The sequence below is a fragment of the Electrophorus electricus genome, chromosome 11, assembly GCF_041902795.1.
Source record: "Electrophorus electricus isolate QZ-2024a chromosome 11, ASM4190279v1, whole genome shotgun sequence".
Classification (NCBI taxonomy): Eukaryota; Metazoa; Chordata; class Actinopteri; order Gymnotiformes; family Gymnotidae; genus Electrophorus; species Electrophorus electricus.
In genome coordinates this window covers 16,942,501-16,970,264 of record NC_137507.1, presented here as the reverse complement: position 1 = coordinate 16,970,264, position 27,764 = coordinate 16,942,501, and the positions used below count along the sequence as shown (strand labels likewise).

At 42.3% G+C, this 27,764-nt stretch overlaps 2 protein-coding genes across 6 annotated transcripts in view; both read left to right on the top strand.

Annotated features, from left to right (window-relative positions):
* The window catches only part of sfmbt2 (Scm like with four mbt domains 2), a 30,153-nt gene extending 13,311 nt beyond the window's left edge, over positions 1-16,842 (top strand). For 3 of the 4 annotated variants that reach the window (XM_027026822.3, XM_027026821.3, XM_027026820.3), the window contains 17 exons: positions 4,928-5,016; positions 5,341-5,584; positions 7,218-7,315; positions 7,584-7,685; positions 8,044-8,191; positions 8,379-8,461; positions 10,143-10,269; positions 10,573-10,686; positions 10,949-10,994; positions 12,262-12,326; positions 12,635-12,774; positions 13,050-13,159; positions 13,512-13,687; positions 14,042-14,211; positions 14,322-14,582; positions 14,679-14,810; positions 15,622-16,842. In XM_027026822.3, the coding sequence (XP_026882623.1) occupies positions 4,928-5,016; positions 5,341-5,584; positions 7,218-7,315; positions 7,584-7,685; positions 8,044-8,191; positions 8,379-8,461; positions 10,143-10,269; positions 10,573-10,686; positions 10,949-10,994; positions 12,262-12,326; positions 12,635-12,774; positions 13,050-13,159; positions 13,512-13,687; positions 14,042-14,211; positions 14,322-14,582; positions 14,679-14,810; positions 15,622-15,762 (2,246 nt within the window). In that variant the 3' untranslated portion in view covers positions 15,763-16,842. The remainder of the gene's footprint in view (positions 1-4,927; positions 5,017-5,340; positions 5,585-7,217; positions 7,316-7,583; positions 7,686-8,043; positions 8,192-8,378; positions 8,462-10,142; positions 10,270-10,572; positions 10,687-10,948; positions 10,995-12,261; positions 12,327-12,634; positions 12,775-13,049; positions 13,160-13,511; positions 13,688-14,041; positions 14,212-14,321; positions 14,583-14,678; positions 14,811-15,621) is intronic. The other variant, XM_081722734.1, reaches the window with a different exon arrangement.
* A 9,301-nt stretch (positions 16,843-26,143) lies between these two features.
* Positions 26,144-27,764, top strand: part of prkcq (protein kinase C, theta) — an 18,749-nt gene continuing 17,128 nt past the window's right edge. The window contains exon 1 of one of the 2 annotated variants that reach the window (XM_027026823.3): positions 26,144-26,299. The gene's annotated coding sequence lies outside the window, so the exon portion shown is untranslated. The remainder of the gene's footprint in view (positions 26,300-27,764) is intronic. The other variant, XM_081722964.1, reaches the window with a different exon arrangement.

The following is a 27,764-nucleotide window of genomic DNA, read 5'->3' as shown; positions in this document are numbered from 1 at the left end:
GTTTTCCCTTCTGCTCTTTCTCTAGCACATGGTCTCCCTCTCTGTGTCCCATGTCTGTCACTTCTCCTGCTCTTTCTTCAAACACCCAGCTTTTCTTGGCCAGATCTGTCAGGGCTCTTCCCTGTTATTCGTTCTTTCTGTCACCCTTTCCTTCTTTCTTTCTTTCTTTCCTTCCATCTCTCTTTCTTTCTCTTGTCCATTCCTTTACCTTTTTCTAAAGGAAGTGACTGCAATAGTCTTGCTTGTCTGCATCCCTCTGCATGCTTGACTGTTAGGCACGCAATGTGTGCATGGAGAGAGAGAGGGAGAGAGGGAGAGAGAGAGAGAGAGAGAGAGAGAGAGAGAGAGATTTGTATCTGCATAGGTGTGTGAGGATTTGCATGAGTGGCTGTAGGTAAGATACACATGGCAAACGTAGCTGACATGCATTATGGAGAGGGGCTTCTTTGTCTAGAAGGTTTCATCACACACATTCATGTATTCTCACACACATGCAGATCCCTTTTTCTACTCAGTCTTCCAGCTCTTGTTGGAGTTTAATAGGAAAAATTATTGTTATGGACCAGAGTGTTGGTTAAACAGAAAAGCCACAAAAAAAAAGTTGGCAGGTCTCATAACATAAACCCAGACCTGCATCACTTAATCATTTGCCTTCCCATTCTCCCAAAAGGTGCCTAAAGGGTTTTATAAGTTACATAAGACAGATCTCATCAGATGCATGTGGTTTTGACTCACATGGCAAACTTCAAAGCATATCTAATATTAGCTTTCAGGTTAGACTGGATGCGTTGTGAAGGCAGGACAAGAACAGTGCATTACAGAAAACCTCAAGAAAAGATTTTGGTTTTAGGGTTCTCATGTAGAATAAAAACCAAATGACCATTTCAACAATCAGAACAATCAATGTCAAATGTCAGTGCATTGAGGGTTTATGTCATCTTTCTTGAGTCTTATTTACTCAACTGACAGTTCAGACAAATAAAGAATAGCAAAGTTAACGCACAGTATTTGCTGAATTCCCAAGCTGATTCATACATTATGTGCGCATTACACACCAACCGTTGGTTGAACAGACAATCATTGACTGAGCAAACCGTGTATACTTCAGAGGCAAAATCCCAGGTTAAGCTGGTAAATATCTCGTGTGGGTTTTTATTATGAGCTAATGTGAATGAAGTGATCCTTCTCTACTTAACCGCGTGGATTTCACAGCCTGACCAGCGTGCTTAGCTGCCGGGGGGTTGTTGGCATGGCAACAGCCACACTCTCCCGCCGTAGTGCTACTTAAGTGATTAACACGCACACTCGTGCTGGGGAGATTACATGCTGTGAGACTCAGCACCATTCTGGGAAAGGAAGTCGCAAATGTGCAAGCACACCCACACCCACACACACACACACACACACACACACACACACACACACACACACACACACACACACACACACATATATATATACATACATACATACATATACACACAGTACAAAATTCTCAATATTGTAGCTATTGTTTCTGAAGCACGTTATGGAGTATGGTATTTCTCAATTACTTAAACACATTTCCTGAAACATGGTTCACATTATCAAAATGTTTTACTCACAAATGCCGTCAGTGCGAGATGCGATGTGTGACCTAAGAGCTAAGATCTGTGACTTTATAGCGAAGATCGGTGACTTTATAGCTAAGATCTGTAACTTTATAGCTAAGCTCTGTGACTTTAGAGCTAAGATCTTTTAATTGGGAATGTATGCTGTGGGAGCTTGAACACCCAAAATCAAAAACAAAAACAAGCAAAAGTTAGAATCAAAATGCTAAATGTCATTATCAAAATTCTATATGTAAGCATGTAGCATAACAATAAAAAAGATTTAATATCTTTAACAAATACTGCTATAAAAAAGTTAACAATTATTTGCTCTGATACCACTCATGTATGAAAGATTTGTTTTTTTATTTTTTTTCCAGAACTCTATAATCCAGTCTCATTTTAAAGGAAACACAGAAACAAACACGTTTTCCATTGTCATTGTCAGTTACTTGTTACTGTAGGCCAGAGGCAGTGAAACATGAGGTGTCCTTCGCTGTGACGTATTTCCCATTTTAGCACATGATTCTGCCTGCCTGAATTTGATTGGCTTGAGTTTGATTGGAGTTTGATTGGAGTTTGATCTGAATCTAATCTGAATGCAAGGCATTTAGATATGTGTGTGTGTGTATACATGTTTGTTTGTTTGTTTGTTTGTTTGTTATATATATATATATATATATATATATATATATATATATATATATATATATATATATATATATATATATATATTTTTTATTTTTTATTTTTTTTTTTTTATATAAATAATCTGAATGTGGTTGTGGGAATGTTTTATTTGGAGAACTGACAGTTTGGAAAAATGGTATCTTTTATCTTTCAGAGCATATTACTTAGCAATGTGTCACTACTATGACAGTGTGTGATATTAGATACTTTCTGATATCTGCTAAATCACTGAAATATGATTGATGAAATATGGTGAGCACTGTTGTTCATGCTACTGACTGTGTGGGTGCATGTACATACATGTGAGTGTGTATATGTCTACATACATTTACATTGTAGAGCTTCATTTGTAATGTATATTGTACAGAATTTTTGTGGACAGCAGCAACAAAATATCATCACCGGTGAAATGCCTTTAGTTCCAAAATAGATACCATCCCTTTGGTCTTATTCAGTCAGCCTATCAAATCATTTGCACAGAACCACATGCTACTGAGTCCTGGTGTAGACCAAAATAACCCTCCTGAGTAATTTTCCTCTTCCAGGGTGTATGACATTTCTTTTTTTAAACCTATGCTACCACCACCACAGCTACGTGAAAATGTTATCTTTGCCCTTTCTAATGATGGGCACAGAAACACTGCCAGTGATTGGCCGTCAGGCGGCGGAAGTGCTATTAATCCCCGTGAAGGCCCGGCGAGCGCGGCCCGGGCTGGCTCCTGAGTCGGGATGGATTCACCTCCCTCCTAATAGTGCCAGGCATTCTGTTCCACCTCTCCTCTTCGGAGTAATTGCTTTGATTATCTGAGTGAGTAAGCGCCTTGGATCTGACTGTGCCATTAAGAGAAGGGATGCTGGAAGTTATGCAAATGCAGATTTTGCATCATGAATATCGCCTTGGCAGTGGAGAGGGGACACATTAAAGAAACCAGCAGGTTTCTGTCTGAAGTGTGACTGCATAATCTTTTTCAAAAAGAGGCGTGTGTAACCTGAAGCTGGTGGGGGTGTAAACTTAAGAGAACTGTCTAAAATATAAAATAAACAGAAAAATGTCAGAATGAGAAGGTGGGTAGTTGCAGTCGTCATTGCAATGGTAGTCACCGGACAATCGGAATGAAACAAAGCCGGCACAGTGTTTTCTAATTTTGGCATAGTAACAAATGATATTAATTGTAATTCACGACTGCGAGAGGGGCCCCGTCCCGGAGGGGGAGAGTGCATGTTGTAGGCTGAGGCAGTAGAGTGCATTATTGAGGTCTTGATGACAGCTCTAAACTGCATCTGCAAAAATAGTCAATCTATTTCGAACCTTAAAGGATCAAACAGTGAGAGGAAGGAGAGGAAAAGGTTACATAGTGGGGATTCTCTCACTTTCTTGTATAGCTGTTTGTGTATAAAGCAGAGTCTCATAAGTAGCAGTTTCTCCATCCACTTTTGTTGTTTCCAGCTTTCTTTATTCAAGGACTAAGTGCAAGTGCTTGTCCAGTGTCATTAGCCTGAAGCTGGAGTAGAAAGAGAACAGCTAAGTGAAAGAGAACAGGAGTTTTACACCCACAGCCGAAGTCTCAGTTTGGGTAACCCTGTCTTTGATATGACTTCATCCCAGAGACCCGTCCGCTGCATACTCTCTGACTTCAGGTGCTTGCAGTAATGTTTGCCTGATGGGTACTTTTCCCATCTTCTGCATTATTAAGTGAGCCTCTATCTTTTGTCAAACCAAAAATGCGACGGTAGGTCTGATTCCAACTTGGCATGAAGATTAGCTTGGACGTCAGCATGACAAGGTGAATCCAATGGTTCTTCCTGTTCCCCTCCCCCTCCCCCAGCCCTGGCCCCCAGCCCCTCCCATCTTTGTTTACCAGAATGTTCTTTCAGCACGGTGATCACACCCTCATAAGTGGTGTCATGTGATACCTGGGTGCTGTGACTCTGATGTCGCAGACGCAGTGACAGTGTGTTTGGCTACTCTCTGCCCTCCATTCAGCAGCGCCTGGCACAGTCTGAGGTCCCACACCTCCTTTTTGCATGGCCCAGCCTTAAAACCGAGGCCCATGTTCTCCTAATCTGTGAGACAAGAAGTTTATTCTGAGCACAGCATTTGACAGAGTCAGTTAATCATTCCGGGGCATTGGTTTCTGACTTCGGCTGATCTGTGTTCACACACTGTTTCTCGAAATGGTCAAAAGAGCTGATTGGCAGTCAAGAGGAGGGAGAAAGGTGTGAAAGGAAGTGCATTTGTAAATGAAACACAGTCTGTATGGGGTTGGTGGGGGTGTCTGTGATAGATGGCTGTGTTGTCTAAAACATCACCCGCACTGTATGCCTCACACATACACACACACACACACACACACACACACAAGCACAAGCGTAAACATGCATGCATATGCTGCACACACTCATACTGCTAACTTTTTTCTGAAAATAAACTTTATTGTGCTGGACCAGTATGGATCGTGTGTGTTATGCACTTGTGTATCACAGGTGTGTGTGTTGTGTATGTGTGTATTTGTGTGTGTATTTGTGTGTGTGTTTGTGTGTGTGTGTGTGTGTGTGTGTGTGTGTGTGTGTGTGTGTGTGTGTGTGTGTGTGTGTGTGTGTGTGTGTGTGTGTGTGTGTGTGTAAGTAACCCATCCTGTCTTTCATAGCTATTAAAGAGAAGTACAGCGACTGGACTGAGTTTCTCATCAGTGAGCTCACTGGCTCACGAACAGCACCAGCCAGTCTGCTTGAAGGGGTGAGTATGTGTTATGTATGTGTGTGTGTGTGTGTGTGTGTGTGTGTGTGTGTGTGTGTATGTCCATGTTAATCAGAGTCTACCAGAAATAGATAGGAACCTGCATGCAAAGTCACTGTGATCATAAGCTAATGTGTGTGTTTCTTCTTTTTCACTGTGTGTGTGAGTATGTGAGTGTGTGTATGCACGTGTGTGTGTGCGCGTGTGTATGCGGGTGTGTGTGCGCGTTTGTGTGTGTGCACGTGTGTGTATGTGCGCCTGTGTGTGTGGGTGTGTGTGTGGGTGTCTGTCTCTCTCGCTAACTCTTCCTCTCTTTCCACATAGCCACTGAGGGGTAAGAACACTGTGGACCTGATTGTACCAGGCTGCGTGATGGAAATTCGTGATGCTTGTGAGCCATTTGTTTACTGGGTGGCACATGTCCAGCGAAATATCGGTGGCCGACTGTGCCTCAGCTACGCTGGATTGGAGGACCCCATCCACTACATCTGGATATTCTACCTGGACACCAGACTCCGACCCCTAGGCTGGGCCAATGAGAACCACCTGTCAATGGAACCGCCTACAGGTGAAACATTACCAGGACTTGAATACGAACTTTTTCTTCTTGAATTGGTTGTGCTTCCTCACTCTTGGGAATCAAGACTAGAGCGAGCATTTTGTGTCAGGCTGTGTTGCAACAGGCATTATTAAATTAAAATAGCACACTGAAACATCATGGCCCAGTTATTGCTCGTGGTAGACTCATAAGGGTGGGGTTATGATTTCAGCTCTGTCTACACATCCTCCCCTCAAACGTTGGTTCAGGAGAAAGACCAGCACATGAAGCTTTTCTCTTTCTAGCAATTATCCTCCAGGCTGACTTATTTGTTACTGGTGTGTCTACTTTAAAAAAACCCACCTCCTCTTTGTCCACACTGTCTCTTGTTAATTAAAAGGGGAGAGGCTGGCACAGAGCAGCAAGCCTGCGTAAGACGCCACTGTCAGCCAAGTTCAGATCGGTCTAGTCACATCGAACAACAACAACAAAAAAAGTATCTGAAAGCAGCTTTACAGGAACCAGGTCTAGAACCCTAATGAGAAAGCCAACGGTGACGGTGGCAAGCAAAAACTCTCTAGGTGCCAAGTGATTTCGGATAATAAGCGATTCTGAATAAATTGCTTTTTGGTTGTAAATGCTGTTGTCGAAAGAGTGTCTGGGAGTTCTGAGTAGCACACAGATGCTTTCCCATACAAATGCTGTCCTTTTCTCACATGCACACACATGCATGTGCACATGCGCTTACACACACACACACACACACACACACACAAAAAAAATACACAATTATGCGCATACGAACACACATGGGCACAGAACCCTGAATTGAAATGACCCTAGGGAAGCATCGTGCTCAAACTCAGAAATGTTTGTCTGTGTGCATTCGGCATTGAAAGTTTTAACCATAAACATAAATGTACCAGTTACACTTAATAACATTTGACTGAATTTGTGCTCAATTTGTGTCTGTGTGGAAGCTGTAAACTCTTAACCATGTTGTGGTAAGCGGAAGTCTTATCCAGCTGAATACAGTAGTAAGTCATTTGAACTATTTTCATTTTAAGAGGGCCTCTTTGAGCTCAGCTGAGAGCTAAGAGCTGTCTGAACGTTGCATTATTGTCTGTAGTCTTGTACCATGGCTAATGTGTTTGCTGTTAACTCTGTAGGCTGTGAAAGAATTATCAGCAGCACCGTGTGTGTGTGTGTGTGTGTGTGTGTGTGTGTGTGTGTGTGTGTGTGTGTGTGTGTGTGTGTGTGTGTGTGTGTGTGTGTGTGTGTGAGAGAGAGAGAGAGAGACTGAGTCATAGTCTGAAAAACAGATATATATATCACTTCCCTAGAATTTCGGGTCTAAATGATCCAGTCAAAGTTGTACAATATTTCCCAAGTTCCAGTGTTTTTGAAGACTCGTGGTGGTTTGTGCAGTTATGGAGCAGCCCAAAGAAAACAAAAGCACTGGACGAGTGTATCCATGCGGTGAAGAGGTGTTTGATTGGATACGCAGGTTGACATATGGATCAATGAACTGTCAGCCAGATGGATGGATGGGTGGAGGGTTGGATGGGTGGGAGGGTGGATGAATGGATGGATGGATGGGTGGGTGGGTGGGTGGAGGTGTGGATGCATGTACTGACTTGCTGGGCTATTGTCTCTTTGACAGAATTGCGTGCTCTGAAAAGTGCTGCAGAGTGGAGGGAGGCCTTGGGGAAAGCCTCTCCTGAAACCCTGGAAACCCACCTGCCCTTTGAAGTCTTCAAGGTAACGGTCCGTGTGCGCACGTGTGTGCGCATATGTATGTGTATGCAACCAATTGATGGACAAATGAATGTTTTTTTCCCCAAAACATTTTCAGGTGGGCTACTTTTGGCTGTTGATCTCCCTTTCATTAATATTATTGTATTACACAAATCTTCATCTGTTCCAAATAACAAAACATGCATTACTTGTCAAAGCTCCATTTGTGTGTGTTTGTGTGGTTTTTGCATGTGTGTATACATGTGTGTGTGTGTGTGTGTGTGTGTTACAGGATCATGCTGATTTACGAAAGCACTCCTTCAGCACAGGGATGAAGCTGGAGATGGTGTCACCAGAAGAACCCTTCCACATCTGTCCTGTGTCTGTCACTAAAGTAAGTTTTCTCTCTCTCTCTCTCTCTCTCTCTCTCTCTCTCTCTCTCACATGCTCTCTCTCTGTCTCGCATGTGCTCTCTCTCTGTCTCACATGCTCGCTTGCTCGCTCTCTCTCTCTCTCTCTCTCTCTCTCTCTCTCTCTCTCTCTCTCTCTCTCGCTCTCCAATAGCCAGAAGAGCAAAATTATTTCCAGTGCCCATGTATGCTGCTCTCAATGTGGGGAGCGAGGTCCTCCCGGACAGGAACCCCCATGGCCCCCATCACCTCCTCCTTCTCCCAGGAGGCTCTTAAATCAAAAGAGTGAAGCACCTTTGACCTGTGTCTCAGTCCACTGTCTTTTTCCCCCCTCATGTGCAGGTATACAATGAATACTACTTCCAGGTCACGGTGGACGACCTGACTGGGGAGTCTCCGCCCCGCTCTGTGGTGTGCCATGCCGATTCCCTGGGCATCCTGCCAGTCCAGTGGTGCCTGAAAAGTGCCGTTGGCCTGGAGCGGCCGAGGGGTGGGTCCACACAGTGCCATCCTGGCTTCCATTTCGTATCTCACAGAGCTTCACGTTCGGTGCAGATCTACGAGCATGTGATTTCTTTTCCATGTGTAGGCGTGCGCCTCTCTGCTTGTCGGACTGTCGGCTTTGCACTCATGCGCTTTCTCATCTTCCTCCCTGTTTTCCTCTCTCTCTCTCATAGGTTTTCAGTCTCAGGACTTCGACTGGGCAGACTACCTAAAGCACACAGGCACAGAGGCGGCCCCGGATGCCTGTTTCCCTAACGTAAGACCCACGTGAATGCTCCCCTCACTCTTCGCTATCCACCCAATCAGCAGGCCTGCAGTGTCCTAATATCTAGCAGGTGTGGTTTGCGTTTTGTTTTAATTGGGGGAGAGGGATTCGCCAGGTTCACTCCTTCGACCAGCATGCCCCTTACTGCCCCCCACCGTCCCCTGTGTGTTTCTACCCCGGCATCTTCCCATCTCCCTGCTTTGCTGCTCCACTCCAGCTCCTCCAGTCTAAGAGCTCCAGATGGAGCTCCAGCCTACTCGCACCCAGGAGACGCCACCCAGAAGTCCAGCCCAGCCTCTCAAAACTCGAACGCCTTTAACGCAGTTTAAAAAAAAAAGATTTTCTTTTTTTACCCTCAGTTTTAGTCAGTTGTACTTTGAGTTCATTGTAGTACAACACCTAGAATTAAAAAGAGATATACATGTCTGTCCCCGTATTTATAGGTCTGTAAAATCAGCCATTTTCATACCGATTCAGTTAGTTTTAATTGCAATCATTTTTTGCCAACATTTCTACTGATTCCCATTTGGGATTTGATTTATATTTGGGTATTTTAGTTTTTCTTGAATAGTGTTCTCTTTGTTTTTGTTCTTATTGTCTACTATAACCCTCCGGCACATTAAGTACTCCGCCGCAAACTTGGGCAAAATATGCAAGCTTATTCTTTCAAAACACAGCCAACGTCAGGGTTCACAGTGAGATCCTCATTAAAAGGTCGTTAGCGTCTCGCGTTCTACCCACTTTCCCTTACAACAAAGATTCATGTACTGTGCTGCTTTGGGTAAACAAACCCAGCGTCATACACTGGCTCATAATACCACGGAGGTGAACGTGTTATTTACAAACTTCGGAACGCATAAGCACCCCCTGAGACAGGAATGAATGGCTTGCTCTGACCCTAGACGCCGATACTGAGAGGATGTGAAGAATTACTAACAGGGTTTGTTGCTGTGTGAGAGGGAAAGTCTGTGGCAGACAGAGAGAGAGAAAATGTGCGTTAGTGTATGTGTGTGTGTGTGTGTGTGGGGGGGGGGGGGGGAATAGAGAGAAAGTGTGTATGTCAGAGATAAAGGGTGTGAAAGAGAGACTCTGCTATTATTAAATGTGGGCTTGGGAACTTTTGTCTTCTTTATATGAAGTAACTTGGACAATAGTTATGAAACTAGAGGACTTTCCCTTTTAGGGGTTTACCCGATGCAAAATATACCCATACAGAGGCCCAAAAACATGCGCTTTCTCATGACATGCCATCTTCCACAGCCAGGTCTCTTCTTCCACTTGGTTCAAAATTGCAGTCTCCTGTCATTGTCACTCACAGTGTGTGAGTGGTCATTTTTAAGCTCCGTCATCCTCCCTCAGGACAAGATGGGTTGTGTGTGTGTGTGTCAGGGAGAGGGTATTTATACATTGGTAACTGCTGGCTTGTTACATGGTATTTGCCAATTACTGTAAATCCTCTCACTATTTTTGACTGTTGTTTCTGATGTTTAAATAAGTCTGTATTTGTTTATAATTTTTTTTTTAAATCTTGCTCATGATCTCAAAGTTTGTTTGCATTGATTTTGCAGTGTTTGTGTCACAGCGCTTTGAGCAGCTGACCTATATTTGCATCTGTATTTTGTGTATGTGCCTGACTTTGTGTGTGTGTGTGTGTGTGTGTGTGTGTGTTCAGGCATCTCTGAGTAGGGGCTTCTGTAAGGATACATGGTTGGAAGCTGTGAATCCTTTGCAGCCATCTGAGCTTTGCGTTGCCCGTATCACTCAGGTCAAAGGTCGGCTCCTGTGGCTCAGATTTGAAGGTAGGTGGCTGCAGTTTGTATTTGTGTGTGCGTGTGTGTGTGTGTGTGTGTGTGTGCGCGCGTGTGTCTGTGTGTGCGTGTGTGCGCGTGCATGTGTGCATCCTAATACATTTCAGTTTTAATGCACTGAAACGAATATATATTTGAGCATTTTTAATAGAACCACTTCAATTATATTGGAAGAAGTTTCTTTTTTGCTCTAAATTGCTAATGTCTTTGCAAATGATGCCTGACTAACTTGTTTTATTGAGTTCTTTTGTGCAGCTGACAGTTCTTCACTGCCTGGTTCACTCCTCTCTGCAGGACTGTCTAAGCCACTAACTGAATGTATATTAGATGCTGAGAGCATGGACATTTTCCCTGTGGGTTGGTGCGAGGCTAATGGCTACCCACTGACACCCTTACGGAAGGCAGTCTGTGAGTACTACCTGTGACTATGCCCCTCTCTCTCTCTCTCTCTCTCTCTCTCTCTCCCTCACTCCTAACCCTGTTATCGCTGTGGCAATCTTTCTCCTTCTCTCTTTCTCTCTCTCGCTGTCAATCGCTATCTCTCTCCCTGTTGCCTGAGTGTTTTCCGGTCTTCCTCTTATCGTCCGTTTTCTCTCTCCTTAAATTGAGACTTGTGTGTGTGCGCTCTGATTCGTAGTGCGTGTGACGGACTGTGTGTTGTGTGCTTCAGGTCAGCCTCAGAAGAAAATTGCAGTGGTGCAGCCAGAGAAACAGCAGTAAGTCGCCTCTGCACAAGCCTCCGCTTCCGTGGCTTTGCGAACATTTTTGCCACTCTGCCTGCATTGTCCTTCCCCACTTGTGAGGCACTCCAGTATTAATGGCACGGTGACATCAGCTGTTTCATCCTGTGCATGGCTGGCCTTGCGTAACACGGCCATTCTACACTCAACATTGTCCTCTTTCATTTCCTCCGTGTGTGACGTCATTCGAAAGGTCTTTAAAGGGCTCAAAATCAAAAGTGGTTACAGCTGGAGTGACAGCACAGACGATCGGCGTAATACACGCGCACACACACCACACACACGTGTGTGTGTGTGTGTGTGTGTGTGTGTGTATATATATACACACATACACACACACACACGTATACACACACACACAAGCATAGGTACACACGCACGCAGACACAGGTACGCGCACACACACACACACTCGCACACACGCAAACACACACGCACACACGGGTACACACGTAGATACATTTTGATACAGATGTAGTACCCAAGGTTTCCAAAGAAACAGGACATTTCAGGCAAAGGTACTTCATCAGCTTTGAAAGCAAAGTGTTTCTGGATCTCCAGCAGGTGAAATGCAGGGTCATCCTTATATACTGCTCTAGAAAAAAAACTCTAGATTCCACTCCAAAATGTCGTCTTCTGCATGTATGGCAGCCATTCTATTCTAGTGTGTGTTGGATTCCAGCACAGGCACACCTCATTCTGCTGCTCACCTGAAGCAGATCGTATTTACACAAGCATTGTGAACGGTGGTGGGCAGGCCGAGGTGGCATGAAAGCTTAGTGATCAGGCACATCACACACGTCACGTCCCACTAACGGCTGGAAAGGGGTTTTCTGCCAAAGCAACAACAACAAAAAACAAGATCAAGAAATAGACTATATGTGAAGAGACAGAGGGACGTCACAACTGATGCAGTTTCTAACTGTGCAGCTACAATGTGTTTAATATATAAAAGTGTTATCACTGTAGTGTGTGGGTGTGTGTGTGTGTGTGTGTGGGTGTGTGTTTCATACTGCTGTCTGTTTTATTGTCCATGATTTTGCTAGCACTGTCATCTGAATTGTCAAGGGACATACTGACCATGGCTGAGTTTGTAATACAACCTGTATGTAGATTGATAGTGAAGCGGTTTGGTTTATGGCTGGTCAGTTAGTTGGTGGTCAGCTAGATCACTGTGTTGGTTGGTCAGCTAAATCACTGTGTTGATTGATCAGCTGGATCACTGTGCTGATTGATTTTGCAGGTCAGCTCCTTCACCGGTGGAGAATGTACCACTTGACCTCTGCCATTCCACTGACATAGATTCAGGTTGTTCTAATTTAATGTATATTTACTGCACACACACATGGACATACACGCATACACACACACACACACACACACACACATACACATACACACACACACATGCATGCACACACGCATACCTCATCACCCACCCCTTACACTGTTCAGGAAATTTTTAAGCGAATTGTTTTTAGACGTAATAATCATGAGATATATAAACCTTTAAAATGATAGTTAGCTGTTCTTTTTTGCATAGATTCTTTATCGGTGTGTGTGTGTGTCTGTGTGTGTGTGTGTGTGTGTATGTGTGTATGATGTGCCTCTTGCAGCATCTGTGAATGGCAAGTACTGCTGTTCTGAGATCTTTGTGAATCACCGCTGTTTCTCTGGACCATATCTCAACAAGGGCAGAATTGCTGAGTTACCACAGGCCGTTGGCCCTGGCAAGTGCACCCTCGTCCTTAAAGAGGTAGAGCAGTCTCTAGAGTGCTGAATCCCTGTGTGTGTGTGTGTGTGTGTGTGTCCTTGATTGTATGCCGTTGAGTGCTCATGGGTAAGCTGCTAGCATGTGTGTGTTTGTGTATGTGGGTGTATAATTGTGTGTGTAATTGCTTGTGTACAGCTAAGTGCCTACAAGAAGTAGCTTCACATTCTAAAGGCTGTTTCTTTGTGTGTATGTGCACATATCTTTGCGTGTGTGCATGTGCGTGTGTGCGTGCGTGTGTGTGTGTGTATTACGTGCAGGTTCTGACAATGTTAATAAATTCAGCCTATAAGCCGGGGCGTGTTCTCAGGGAGCTGCAAATGGTAGAAGACCCACAGTGGAACTGTCTGGAGGAGACCCTGAAAGCCAAGTGCGAATACTTACACGTGCACACACACACAAGATATAAAAATCTTGTCTACTCCATCTCGAATGCAGACTTTCTTGTATAGAAAATATGCAGCAATTTGTGTGTTTGTGTGTGTGTGTGTGTGTGTGTGTGCATGTCTGCTCCTCTGAGTAGGAAGAGAGCTTCCACCCGTGATCAGTTTTAGAATACAAATCCTGTGGCCTAATGAACAGAGTGTTTTTCCTCATTTGCATAATAAGCTTCCTAGATGGCTGATTTACATACTCGTGCATGCACATATTTGAGTGAGACTGTAACAAAAAAAAGCCTCTTTTGCAGAGGAAAGTAGATGTGTGGCTTTCTTGCTTCACAGGTATAAAGGGAAGAGTTACCGCTCCTGCGTGAGGATGGTCCGCGTGGCCGAGCAGGTCCCGGACTTCTGCCGCAGAGTGTGCGTGCGGCTGCAGTGCTGCCCCAACCTCTTCGGCCCGACGCTCGTCTTGGACAAGTGTCCGGAAAACTGCTCCGTACAGACCAAGACCAAGTACAGTGAGTGTCCGAGTCAGAGCGGAAGAGAATGGAGAGATGGGAAGAGAAATGCGGATGGGGGGGGGCAGAGAGGACAGACAGGAGGCGATGATGGACATGTAGAGGTTTTAGCATTTTTGGAGGAGCCACACTTGCATTCCGCACTCTTGATAAGATGGTTGTGTTTCTTTGAGTTTTATGCATGGAATGGAAATGACACAGTTCTGAAAGTGAGGTATTATTTTCTTCATAAAACAGACGCAAACACAAACATGTGCTCAGACCTGCCTATTGTTCCTAAAGAATGTGTTGGTGAAGGGTGTATTGAGTCTGTGTTGGGTTGTGTGTGTGTGTGTGTGTGTGTGTGTGTTGCAGCATGCTACTACGGGAAGAAGAGGAAGGTGGGCCGGCCCAGTCTCGGGGAGAGCGCTCAGGAGGGGGAACTGGGCAAACCAGCACGGCGCAGAAAGAAGCGCAAAGCCATCTTTGTTCAGAAGAAACGACGCTCTTCGTCTGTGGGCTACCACACTGCAGAGTCACCTCAGGTCAGAACACACACACACACGTCGCCGTCTCTGACCGCCTCTCAGACACACACTCAGACGCGCTCGTAAAGATCAGGAGTAACACTACGTTGCTGTTGTGTTCTACACAGGACAGTGATTATTTCTATGAGGATGAGGATGGCGAGGACGCAGAGGGGTCTGGCAGCGAGGAAGGTTCCAGCTCCGAGCTGCAAGAAGAGGCCCCGCCCTACAAGGATGTGTCGAGGAGGGGCAGACCTCGCCGCTCTGTTACCCAGCGCAGAGTCACCCTCCCCGGGGCCACCGTCCCAGCAGACCGGCCCTCCCTTCGGAGAACCACGCGCTCTCTCTCCTACACCCAGAGTCAGACTGCCAAGCACACACAAGTAAAGGTGAGGCGCACATACACACACAAATGCATACATAAAATGATGCAGAGTTAAAATAAAATCAAATGTGTTTGTGTGGGGGTGGGGTGGGGGTTGTAGACAGAGCAGACTGAAGAGGAAGAGCAACGCTTGGTTTTGGAGCGGAATCCTCTGGAATGGAGTGTCTCTGATGTGGTCGACTTCATCATGTCCACCGACTGTGCCTCACTCGCCAAAATATTCCAGGAGCAGGTAGACAGATGCATACGCGCACACACACACACACACACACACACACACACACACACACACACACACACACACACACACACAAGCAGTTCAGTTCAGCATCAGCATTACTTCTGGGCTGCAAGACTCATTTGGACAAAAAAAATCTAGATCAAGTATGACAAACTCCTGGACAGTCCTGGAGGTCCAGACAGTGTGGTGCTAAACCTAATCAAATACACCTGCTTCAGCTCAGTTAATTACCAGCTTTAGTGGACACGGTGCCACACTCCAGGCCCCCAGGACCGGAGCATGATTCCTGTGATCCAGATGAAGAAACCAGTAAACCAACCAGTAAGCCATCTAGAGTGAAAGTATAAAACTAGGGCTGTAAACCTTGGGAAATACTTCTTCACTATATGGTATCCATTTGTAGAGCAAGGATTCAAAATCTGGTGATATTTTTAACAGTTCCTACAATATAACGAGATACAATTCCTTTTAGTAATAAGTCAGAAAGGCAGAGACATCCAGCAAACAGATTTTAGTTTTCTGTTTCACAATAAGAGTCACCACATTTAGGTTGACTAAAATTTAGGTTGAGCAAATCTGTAGAATCAGTTTTTAACTGATGCATCACTCTCAATCAAAATATTGTTCCACTCTTAGAATGAAATGTGAAAAAGTCCTTATTACACTACTTTGCATAATTTTAATGAACTGAAAATACCAAACTCTGTTCTGTCTCTTCTTCTCTCTCTATCTCTGCTCTTCCTCTCTGTCACTCTCTGCCACTCTTCCCCCTCTCCCTCCCTCTCTTCTCTCTTCTCTCTAGGACATTGATGGCCAGGCCCTGTTGCTGCTAACCCTTCCCACCGTACAGGAGTGTATGGATCTAAAGCTGGGTCCCGCCATCAAGCTCTGCCACCAGATCGAGCGCGTCAAAGTGGCCTTTTACTCGCAGTACGCCAATTAAGCCGGCGCTGCTAATGGGCCTGACGCAGCCCCTGCCCCCCGAACGCCTGTCCCTGCGCGTTGGCCGGAGACATACACTTATCTGAGGTTCGCTCCGGGAGTAAAAACTGGAAAACCCGCGAGCACCCGGCTGCGCACCGCAAGGTTAAAAGGACGGCGCGTTTACCAGGAAGACAGGCATGTGTTTTTCGAGGACGTTTACTGCATTTCGATTCGACCAAGTCTTCGTGACAGAGGGATTTCACTTAGGCATAAAATAGATAAGGGAAGGACAGCAGTTTGTCTTTCTCAAGGAACCCATAGCGTGACAGGAAGACATCCAAGTCTTCATTCCCCGTCACAGTGTGCTCACAGCGGGGTCGCAGCGCGTTCAAAATGTTTGCGGTGTAGGGTACTGGAAGGAAAATATCTACGATATTAGTCCTGTTGGAATGAAAAATACATCTCTCCTGAAGGGCAATCAAATTGGGGCGTGATTATTGAAGCCTTGTGAAACAACACCTGCTGCTGTTGTCAGCCACAGGGCTGTCTTCATTTTACCTTCCTGTCCTACTGAGACCAAATGATTATATTTATAAACAATTAGAGTTGAAGAATCGTGTATAATGTGAAATAATATATTTAAAATATTTATTTTGGCCTGACAGATGTTTTGCTCAGAGGGCCTAGACCTCTTGGGCTTTTTCCTTTCGTGGTGGGATATAGAATATTTTGTGTATTTCCATACCCCTATGATATCGCTGGATACCCTCTGTAAATATTTCCATAATCTATGCAAAAACTGGGCTTTCATGTTGACTTATTTTCCTTTTTTTTTCGCTGTTTGACCTGCACTTCCCTTAAGACTTCTGTAAATAGTTTGTACATAAAATGAACTGATAGTGAGATCTAGTTTTAATACATCCCACAGATGAGTGGAACAGGCTTGTAGTTTACCCAGCAACTGTGAAGGTCTGAAGGAATTTCCCAAATACCAATGAAATGTTCTCTAGCAGACCCACATGTGTGAAAGTCTTGTACATCACCCATACCCCTGAGAGGAATAAAGAAATAGTAAAAATAAAGAACTTCCTGTGAGTCATTTCCTGTGAATTGCTTTACTGTTTTTTTTTTTTTTAATACTAAAAAAATGTTTGTGTAATGTGTAAGTGTACATACTGTACTGTCAGGGTTGGAAATTACCAAATGCATCTAACATGTTTACAAAATTATATATTCCTCTTAGAAGTATTGGATCCTTTTTGTGAATTTGGTACATTTGAAAAAGGGGGAAAAAAAAAATTCTGCAAAAATAATACACAGGAAGGAGGCTTTCTGTTCAGGAGAAGAAAAAAAAATCTTTAATCGAATACATGCAGGCTATCATTGGAAGGAAAATGCAGCACTTCATACTCTCATATAGAAACGAATTCTGTACTGATGGAAAGTCCACAGAAATGCACTGACACAATTCAAGGCAACAAATTCTTAATGAGTTCATCACATGTGGAATGGCATTTTGAAAGCAACTTTCCCAGCCTTGGGCAGTGCTTGAAGGTACAAAGCTAAAAGCTGAATTATTGCAACATGACCCCCCAAAAAAATGTACTGCAGAAAGTACTTGAAATAAGAGAACTGGCTAACCGATCTCAAATGATTTTTCCATGCCTCGGTTCTTAGGCCTCCAAGCGTACTGCGTTATTCTAAAATACATTTGAGTCGTGAGCGGGCGGTGATGGGCAGGCCGCTTCTAGCCAATTCCGGAACAGACAGTAAACAGTCTTATCATTATCAAATAAAAATAATAGACTTCCACATAACTGGCGAGAACTCACTTTCTGAATCAATTTGTGTTTCCCTGGGAACCAGTATAGCCTGCTTTTCATAACTAAGGCAGGACTGCGCCATTGATTTTACTCTAGAGATTGAATGAAACACATTGTTTTGTTTGTGTGTGTGTGTGTGTTGGTGGGGTTGGGTGGAGGGGTTCTTGTTCTCTTACATGAAACAGGACTTGGGCAGCCATTTATTTATTTTGAGTCATGTTGCAAATTTGTTCAACTGACACCTCATACTGTTGCCAGGCAACATGTTTTCAAAGGTATACTGTGCGTGGCCTCCCCAGCTGTGTGCCTGGCTGCGATCGAGGCACGTTTTTGATGGTAGAGGCGCCCACATAAATTTAGAGAACTAGTGAGAAATGTATAACAGCTTTGCAAAGAAAGCAGAGAAGCATAAGAAAGTGAAACAAATCATATTGGAAGCTTGTTTTTAACATGGAATTAGAACAGCTCTGAGGTTTAGCTGAGGGTAAAACTGGACTTAACTTTGTAAGTGAAGAATGCTTATCTGATATATGTACTAAGACAGTAAGCAGTGAAACCACACATATTCAAAACAGCATAGCCACAAGCATCTCCAATAAACAAAACCTAAGTGCCTGTGTTAGTTTTTCTCTTTTACAGAGCCATACTATGACTGTATGTAAAGGTTGCTGCATCACTAAGATATAATTGATCATTTCACTGTGTGTGTGTGTGTGTGTGTGTGTGTGTGTGTGTATTCAAGGGTCCATGTTGTTTTAAAACTGATTCTTACACATATATCGGCCTGAAACTGCGTCGGTAAAGAAGAGGAGACATGAATCTTCTGCTGCCTTGAAGATTTGCACAGGTTTGTATGCATGTTAGAAATCAAGCTTAAGGACCACTTAATCTCAAAGTGCTGTTTAGGAGCTGTGCAGTGGAAATCAAAGGTTAAACCACACACCCATGCACAGGCACAAATCCCTTACAGTAATGCATTTTATTTGTCCAAGTATTACTACAGTTATTCAAGGACATGTTAAAATAGGAGCATGCCGAGAATAAGCGCACCAAAAATCTGTTTTTTTTTTAAATAAGAATTTGGCTTGTAGTATAGACTTTAATGATTTAATAATTTGACTTGAACATATTTTACATGTGTTTGTGCAGGAACATTATAGTGAAGTGAATTAAATATATGTGAAGGATCCTGTTGATGTTTATCTCAGGTGAAAAGTCCAGTCATCTAGACCATTCCAGATGTTCCAGAGAAATGTTTAGTCAACTAGACCATTTTTCCTCTAACTCAAACATGCATGCCACTCATGTACATTAGCTGATGTACAGCAAAGTTTACACTGAAGCAGACTTACACTTTACTTCTCCAAGTGCCCATTATGCATGTTTAAGTGCTTTCTTTGATTGCAGTAGTGTGCAGAGAGACAGGGAATGCTAAAAATATATTCTTCTTCATTTGACCTCAGGGAAGTAAGTAACCTGGTTGCTATACCAATTTTATTTTTATGGAACCACATGACAGTCTAAATCTTATTCTTTGCATTCATAATCAATGGATCAACTTTGCAGGCCAGCATTTCACGACGCACGCTATCAGATAATACCACCTCTATCGAGGCATACAAGAAGTGCTCACAAAGCTCAAAAACTCAGAGCAGGTAGTGCGGCAGTGGTGGCACTGGCTCAGCAGTTCCTGAATGAGGCTTTAAAAACGAAGGAGACTTCTCCTTCCTATGCCCGAGCAGGCTCACTCCTCGTCCTTGTATCGCAGCCGCAGTGCACACACTCTACCAGCCTTGCATCATACTCTGTTTTGTTTTTTTTTTTGTGTGTGTGTGTGTGTGTGTGTGTGTGTGTGTGTGTGTGTGTGTTTTCATTATTCCAGTATTTCTCTTTGTTTCCCTGACATCTTATTGCCAGACAAGAGTGAAAGCAAAACATTTAGAGCGAGGACAAATTGTGAAGTATTTGGAAGAGGAATGCAGCCATATCTTGTGGGAAAAGGGTTAGCGTAAGACTTAGGTTAAGTTAGGTTAGGGTAAGGTTTACAGTAAGGGTAAGGCTTAGGTTAAGTTAGAGTAAGGTTTACAGTAAGGGTAAGGCTTAGGTTAAGTTAGGTTAGGTTAGAGTAAGGTTTACAGTAAGGGTAAGGCTTAGGTTAAGTTAGGTTAGGTTAGAGTAAGGTTTACAGTAAGGGTAAGGCTTAGGTTAATTTAGGTTAGATTGGGGTAAGGTTTACAGTAAGGGTAAGGCTTAGGTTAAGTTAGGTTAGGTTGCGGTAAGGTTTACAGTAAGTGTAAGGCTTAGGTTAAGTTAGGTTAGGTTGCGGTAAGGTTTACAGTAAGGGTAAGGCTTAGGTTAAGTTAGGTTAGGTTGCGGTAAGGTTTACAGTAAGTGTAAGGCTTAGGTTAAGTTAGGTTAGGTTGCGGTAAGGTTTACAGTAAGTGTAAGGCTTAGGTTAAGTTAGGTTAGGTTGGGATAAGGTTTACAGTAAGTGTAAGGCTTAGGTTAAGTTAGGTTAGGTTGGGATAAGGTTTACAGTAAGGGTAAGGCTTAGGTTAAGTTAGGTTAGGTTGGGATAAGGTTTACAGTAAGGGTAAGGGGTAGGTTAAGTTAGGTTAGGTTGCGGTAAGGTTTACAGTAAGTGTAAGGCTTAGGTTAAGTTAGGTTAGGTTGGGATAAGGTTTACAGTAAGGGTAAGGCTTAGGTTAAGTTAGGTTAGGTTGCGGTAAGGTTTACAGTAAGTGTAAGGCTTAGGTTAAGTTAGGTTAGGTTGCGGTAAGGTTTACAGTAAGTGTAAGGCTTAGGTTAAGTTAGAGTAAGGTTTACAGTAAGTGTAAGGCTTAGGTTAAGTTAGGTTAGGTTGGGATAAGGTTTACAGTAAGGGTAAGGCTTAGGTTAAGTTAGGTTAGGTTGGGATAAGGTTTACAGTAAGGGTAAGGCTTAGGTTAAGTTAGGTTAGGTTGGGATAAGGTTTACAGTAAGGGTAAGGCTTAGGTTAAGTTAGGTTAGGTTGCGGTAAGGTTTACAGTAAGGGTAAGGCTTAGGTTAAGTTAGGTTAGGTTGGGATAAGGTTTACAGTAAGGGTAAGGGGTAGGTTAGGGTTATGGTAGTTTAGGGTAAGGGTCAGGGTTAGGGTAAGGGTATAAGGGTTTGGGTTAAGAATATTCACACTATGTTAGACACACTAGTCATAATTTCTACCAAAAAACAAACACATTTTTACACTGCACTAATAAACTTAGAATATATTTGTTACTGCTGTCTTTTCTGTCCCCACAGACTAGAGACAATGACCATAAAATATGTAATTATGTAATTATTTATACATGTATTGTCAGTTCTTTTCATTTCAGGCACTGAATTTATTATGTTTTGCATAGTTATTATATATGTATGTTTAAACTTGTAGCCTGTGATGGAGACGGTATCCTAAAACAGACACATACAGGTTGTGTTGAAGATGGTATCTTAACACAGTAGAATCCTGTACAGCAGTCAGACACAATAAACTGCCTCCATTATAAATACACATATAGGCATATATAGCTACAGCCACTTTTAATTATTGTTGTCTTTTACTACGTAGTACACAAATTTAAAACCAAATGATAAGGCTGTGCTGTCTGACTAGAGTAATGGTGAATTCCACTGTATAACCAACTGCAAGAGTGTATACTTGTAAGACTGCATACACTGACAAGGATCATGGCCAGAGACCTCCCAAAGGCAACAGAGCAAAAATCGAATTACTATGAAGAATAGTAAAGGTGGTATAAAATAATAACAATGCTGTATTTCATAACATGATAGAACACACCCCAAAAGCATAAACGAGTCTTCATTCACTATTAGCAGTTTCCTAATGATCAGATTTTTACACTCACAACATGAGTGATGACGTTTGTAATTAGTGGAGCCTGAATGTCATTTGAATCCTCTTTGGGTGGGGCCTTCCTCATACTCCTCCTCCTCCTCCTCATCTTCCTCTAACTGGGCCCCCATCCTCTCTCACTATTCCCCCGACCTTCTACAATAGTGCAGCTGTTAGTAGCTACTGAGGCTTCCCTTTACTCTTAGTCACTGTTCATGGTAATGTGTGTTGTTTTGAGGATTACTGGTTGAACATTGACTGGCAGGTCGAGGCAGTTCCTACTTTATGTAGTCATAACATCCATCCATCCATGGCATTTCTGTAAATATAAGGAAATGTTCTTAAATGCCTTGTCCATAAATGTTTTCTCAGACCCATAAGTTTTTCCCTGCCTTGTTGTACTATGCTCTATATAAAATGGCATTTTGACTAATGACTTAGCACTGATAAAAAGGGAACAGAAGAAATATAATATTGGCAGTATAATATTTGTCATGATCAGGTCTGAGAAATACTACCACTGATTTCCAAATATATGCATATGTCTTGACTAAAATATAGTGTGTGTGACTGACATGAGGATTGTGAGTAGATGCTGAAACGTCTGTGCAATGTTGTGCAAAAGGTGTGTAATGAGAGTCAAGCCTGTTAAAACGTGCTTTGCGCCACTGGCATAGGCAGAAGAAATCCGAATGAGACTCGTGTGCCAGTGATCAATACCAATGTGTAAGCAATCGAGAAAAAATGTAAGTCGATTTAAATAGAACGGTCTCATCAACAAGTCAGAAATGTAAGATGTGATTAGCAATTATGACTGTGTAAACTGGATAGTGCTTTTTGCAATTTTTATGTAAGAAAATATATTAAATCGTTCAAACAAACAAGTTCCTTTCGCCGAAGATTTCTGCAGTAAAAGTAAAAAAGTAAAAAAACTTTTAAAAAAAAGTTTCGAAATTAGTCATAGTGACATCTGACACATTTAGTGACATGACTCATCTTGCAATAATGACAAAGGAAACGTCATATTTATAAGCGTGTGTGTGTGTGTGTGTGTGTGTGTGTGTGTGTGTGTGTGTGTGTGTGTGTGTGTACGCGAGCGCGCGCGCGTTTATCTGTCAATCACTCCATGACTTGCGCCTTCTATTCCAATATCAGGAATCAGTGATTCTCAGAAGATTTTTAATCTCAAAGCATCTTTTCAAACTGTTGCCTTTTTGAAATGTGCAACTCGATCTTCTCAGATAAAAAGATATCGAACGTGCCTTTTACCACGCTACTGGCAGGGGAGGACAATAACTTGTAACTAGTTACCCGTGCTTTTCATTTTAAATCTTTCCTTTACTTTCAGCTGTTTTGCCGTATACTGGCCTAAACGGATAACTCTTTGTTTATCATGCGTGGACTTCTAGATCTACAGTCTCAGGTTCTGACGAGGTGCTTCTGGGTTTTTTTTTTCTTCTGCTCGATTTCTTCCTCATACCATTTTAGGAAATTCTTCCAAGCCACTGACGCCCTCGGCTTCCTAGTTATGGATCTAGAATTGAATTTCTGTAAAACTACTTTGTTACGACGTTTTTTGTTGTTTTGTTCTGGTTTTTTTTTTATCTAAACGAAATTCAACCGAACTGACATCAGACGGGGTTAAACACATTGTTCTGGGGTGTGCTGGTGTTTTGAGCTGAAGAAAATGCCGCAGACCATGTAGTAGACTATTATCTAGTTGTAAGACGTATCTGTAATTATGAAATGAACCTACGAAGTATTGTTGAAGACACATTCCTTCACACGATTAAGAATACAACGTATTCATGTGTATATTAACGCCAGTGAAGTGGTTCGTCTTGGTGTCCCCGCGTCTTCATAGTCCCAGACAAGTCCACGTCATGAGTTTGTGGGCTAAAATTCAGTTACCTGTTGTACCAGCTAAGGGACGAATGCCGCATATGAACTTTCCAACAGCGCATAGAGTCAAGCTTGACATTTGAAGAACAGCTAAGGGCCTTATGAGAGTACAGCGTCAGTTTCACACACAGACACACACACACACACACACACACACACACACACACACACACACACACACACACACACACACACACACAGAGGGACAGAAAGAGAGAGAGCAGATGGTTTTGTGTTTGTGTAGATACATTATTGTATAATCTATTATACATTATGTATTGCCTTCTGATCACTGGGTTTACATCCAAGATACACGGAAATGCGTATCTGCAAAGTTCTACAGAAAGACGAGATTCTCTACTGCTGTAAGGCATCTGCCCTTTTTATTATGTAGATCATCCGGCATGACGGCATTCGCTTCATTATCAGAATAAGTACATCGCAATACACACAAGTAGGCCAGCATGTGAAATGTTGCCAGGGTTTCCCTCCCGCCCCCATCCAAACTCTGTAATCACTGTAACAGCAAGAGTCCGTTGTCATAATTCATTGCTTGCAGACTGACAGAAGAGTGTACTGTCCAAGGTGATCGATGTGCCTATTAATTGCAGGGTATTGAACAACTAAATAAACAAACAAGTAAATATTGAGTGAACATTTTTTAGACATTGAAAAATTGCTATCAGAACTGCAAATAATCTCTCCCATCTAAATCTACATCTGATCTGCAGCACAATGAAATGGGTATTTGTCTCTGTGTGTGCGCGTGCACGCGGGTGAGCGAGAGCGCGCGTAAAAAGGCAAGCAATGCAGCACCAGAATTTCTATTTGTTTTGAGTGACTAATTTCAGCATGGGAGCTGGTTCAAGAATTTTCCACTTCTTAAGAAAGAAGGAAAAACAACAACAGAGCTAGCTAACAAGACAAAATGATAAATTATGTAAGCTTTATTTCTGTAGAAGCCTTAATGATGTTAAGCTATTTTCTATGATAATGAATTCCAGTGCTATGAAAACCTTTCATGTCACGTTTTTATTCAAGGCGGAAACATTTGGCATTATTGGTCTATTTGTGCTCTACAACATATCCTATGTGACAATGACAAGCATACAGTCACTCTACAAATACATTACAGGAATGTAGTTATGCCTGAAATCAGAAGATAAAAGACAGGCATGTTCTGGCAAACTCCCAATCAAAGCTTTTAATTTTTTTTATTTGTCTCTTGGTAAGATAACTAGTAATTAGCAAGCCTGCTTAAATAATACTTAAAAGTGGCATAAAACACACAGTAAGTAATATACTGTAATGTACTGTAGGAATCAGATAAGATAGTGAGCTGTGTTAATTAGGCTACTCCAGTTCTTTAGTTAAGATGGCATAGATTGAAAGAAGGTGTGACTTTCAGTGCAGCATGACTTGAATTCACAGCATTTCATCTTATTAAAGCAGCAATAACTGATTCATTCCAAAATTCTTTGGATTGCATTCAATTAATTAGCATCAAATTTACTCTGACATATGCCCACACAGTCATGCTAGAAAACTGGGGTGGGGGCTGGGGGGTGGTGTGGGTGGGTGTGCGTGCACGAGTGTGTATGAAATGAGGTGGGGGCCTAGTTGGGATGCTCCCAGACAGCCGCCAGCCCACGGGTTTCCATGGCAACAAAAATAAAGAGTGAAGGAACGCTCCCTCATGCAATGCCACACTTGCGATTTTTTTATCCTCTCTCTTTCTCTCCCTCCCTCCCTCTCTCCTCTAGGCCGAACCTGTTTTGCTTTTCATATTTTTTCATCTTGTTCTTTTCATCAACCTTCTCACGTTTCACGGATTTGAAGAAAATATTATTTCATAGGGTAATGGTTTTCCTTTCAATCATTACACTGAATGACTCAAATCACAATCAGCTCCCACAAGAAATCAATGTGAAACTGTTAAATGATAACTTGTCTTATTACAGGCTAATACAAATTTGAGACTTTCTAAGTACGTTATAAAGAACATTCTATAGGATCGAGTAGGCCTAGTCTGTCACTATTGTTACTATCTACTGCAGCCATAGACATATAGTGGTGTTTTGGGTACTCAGATTATAATTTACAGTATGCCTATTTGCTTTTATCAAACTTCTTCCTTTTAAACATTATCTTAAAAAAATATATTAAATGACATTGTCTTGTTCTCTCTCGTTTTTTTCCTCTCGTCTATTTTTCTGCTCTTGGAGGTCTTGAGAGCGTATGCTTTGTCCCGCTTGTGTCTTGGTTCAGGCCATTTCGCTTTGCTTTGGCGCCCACTGGCGACAGAACGACGCAATTGTCCGTCTTTTCTATCAGTTTCTTCCTGTCACCTGTCGCTAAGCAGACCGGCTTAATTTAAATATCGACATAATGAGAGTAAGTATTAAGAAATACACAATGTTTGAAGCATATACCGCTGGAACGAAATTCATGAACATGGGTCAAAAACACGGTACGCGTATAGGCCCTAGTAAGCTACCGCTCTAGTACTTACTCGTTTTGTGAACCAGATCTCGAGTCATGTGCCAGCACCACAAAGTGAAAATATAAGAAAATCCTAACCCTAAGAATATTAGAAAATCAGAGCCCATTCTTTTTTTATTTGCGTTTTTGCAGTGGCATATTAGTGGTATAAGTATTCATTTGCAAAAAGAAGAATTGTTGCTAACATTTTTTTTCTCTTTTTTAAAAAGAAATAGGGTAGTTTCTCTCTTCTCCTGCTTTGCAGAGAGGAAATGGCGGGTGGGGGTGGATTGCGGTCAGAAACGCGAAGTGTACAGACTACACGGCATGCTGAAGTTAACGACACCTCTGGCGCACAATACGCGCACGCCTTCGCATTGGCGCACAAAGTCAGCGCCTAGGGCAGGAGAAGTTTACCTAGGTCCCCAAACCAGGCCATTTGTTTGAAAACCTCGTCTTTATCTGAGAGCATTCTATTGGTAAGCGATGTGTTGCATTTATTTTCTTCCTCTGTAGTGTTTTTGCAACATCTTTAATTTTGAAAAATGATTTTGAATACGTTATAAGAATATAGGCTACTGTAGGTATGTTTACTGTTAATAATAAATCTTACTGGGGGCCCAGTTAGGCGCATAATGTCGCCAAACCCAGTTAACACGCAGTAATTATTATATTATACTATTTTACATACGTTATACGAATATAGACTACTGTAGGCATGTTTACTGTTAAAAAGTAATTTATTATTGGATGTCTAGCTAGGAGCATAATGTCGCCAAACCTAATTACCACACAGTAATTATCATATTATACGCTTCAACAATTCTAAACTGTAGCATCACTTTCAGGAAACCGCATGAAACCACATAAACAGTACGGTAACATTTTACATAATAGTTCACCAAAGCTGCAGGGGGAGGGTTTGTTTTTTAATTTTTTTATTTGGGGAAAGTTAGTAGAATGACATTTGAACGCTGTTTCATCCAGATTCGTTGGTTAAACCCGATATGAATGGTGAGGTGTTCAGGGGTTTTGTCTGTCTGTTTGTTAAATTTTGTAAGCACATAGTTCACTACTGAAAAGCTAAACTTCTGCCAGCCCCCAGCTGACACACTTACAGTGCCGCTGATCCAAAGTTATTGTTTTGAAACATAAGCCTGGATTTTCCTCGCAGAGCTGGGTTTTAATATTTGATTGACCACTGTTTGCTTTCATTGGATTGCATATTTTGTCAGAGCCAGCAAGCAGTTTTGTTAATTCCCTCAGAAAAGCCGAAGCCTGATGAAATAGTCTACATAGCCTAGATTTAAATAACACACACACACACACACACACACACACACACACACACACACACACACACACACACACACACACACACACACACACAGGGAATGGGAACGCTAAAAAGTTGTTTTCACTATTATTTGATTTATTACAAGGAAGCAAACTAAGAATGCATTCCTGTCTGTTCTGCTTTCTCCTTTCTTTTGTGCTGGGTTTGTAGATGTTGGTTGATGCTTAGGTTTGAGTCTAAGGTTTCTTTTAATGCACATTCTTTAAAAAAAAAAAGTACATTGAAAAAAAAATTCATTCATTCATTCATTCATTCATTTATTCCGTAATTTGACCTTTTCACCAAATAAAAAAGCACACAAGTACCTTAGGGGTCAGGTGGTGAACACTTGAAGATACTGTCATGTCAATTGCTCCTTGGAGAGAACTATGAACAATAAAGGTATATTGCAATTATATGTTACATTCTGCAATTATGCAATGCAATATATTAAAACACAGTGATTAACCCTTGACATAATTAAAGTGGTCTGCATTATTTACATTTGTTGGATCAAGTAGATGCAATGATTAATAAAACAGTGATAGACTGCTCCTGTGTAACCCATGAGATTAGTGAGTATTCTCACAGTGCACATTAAACAAGGT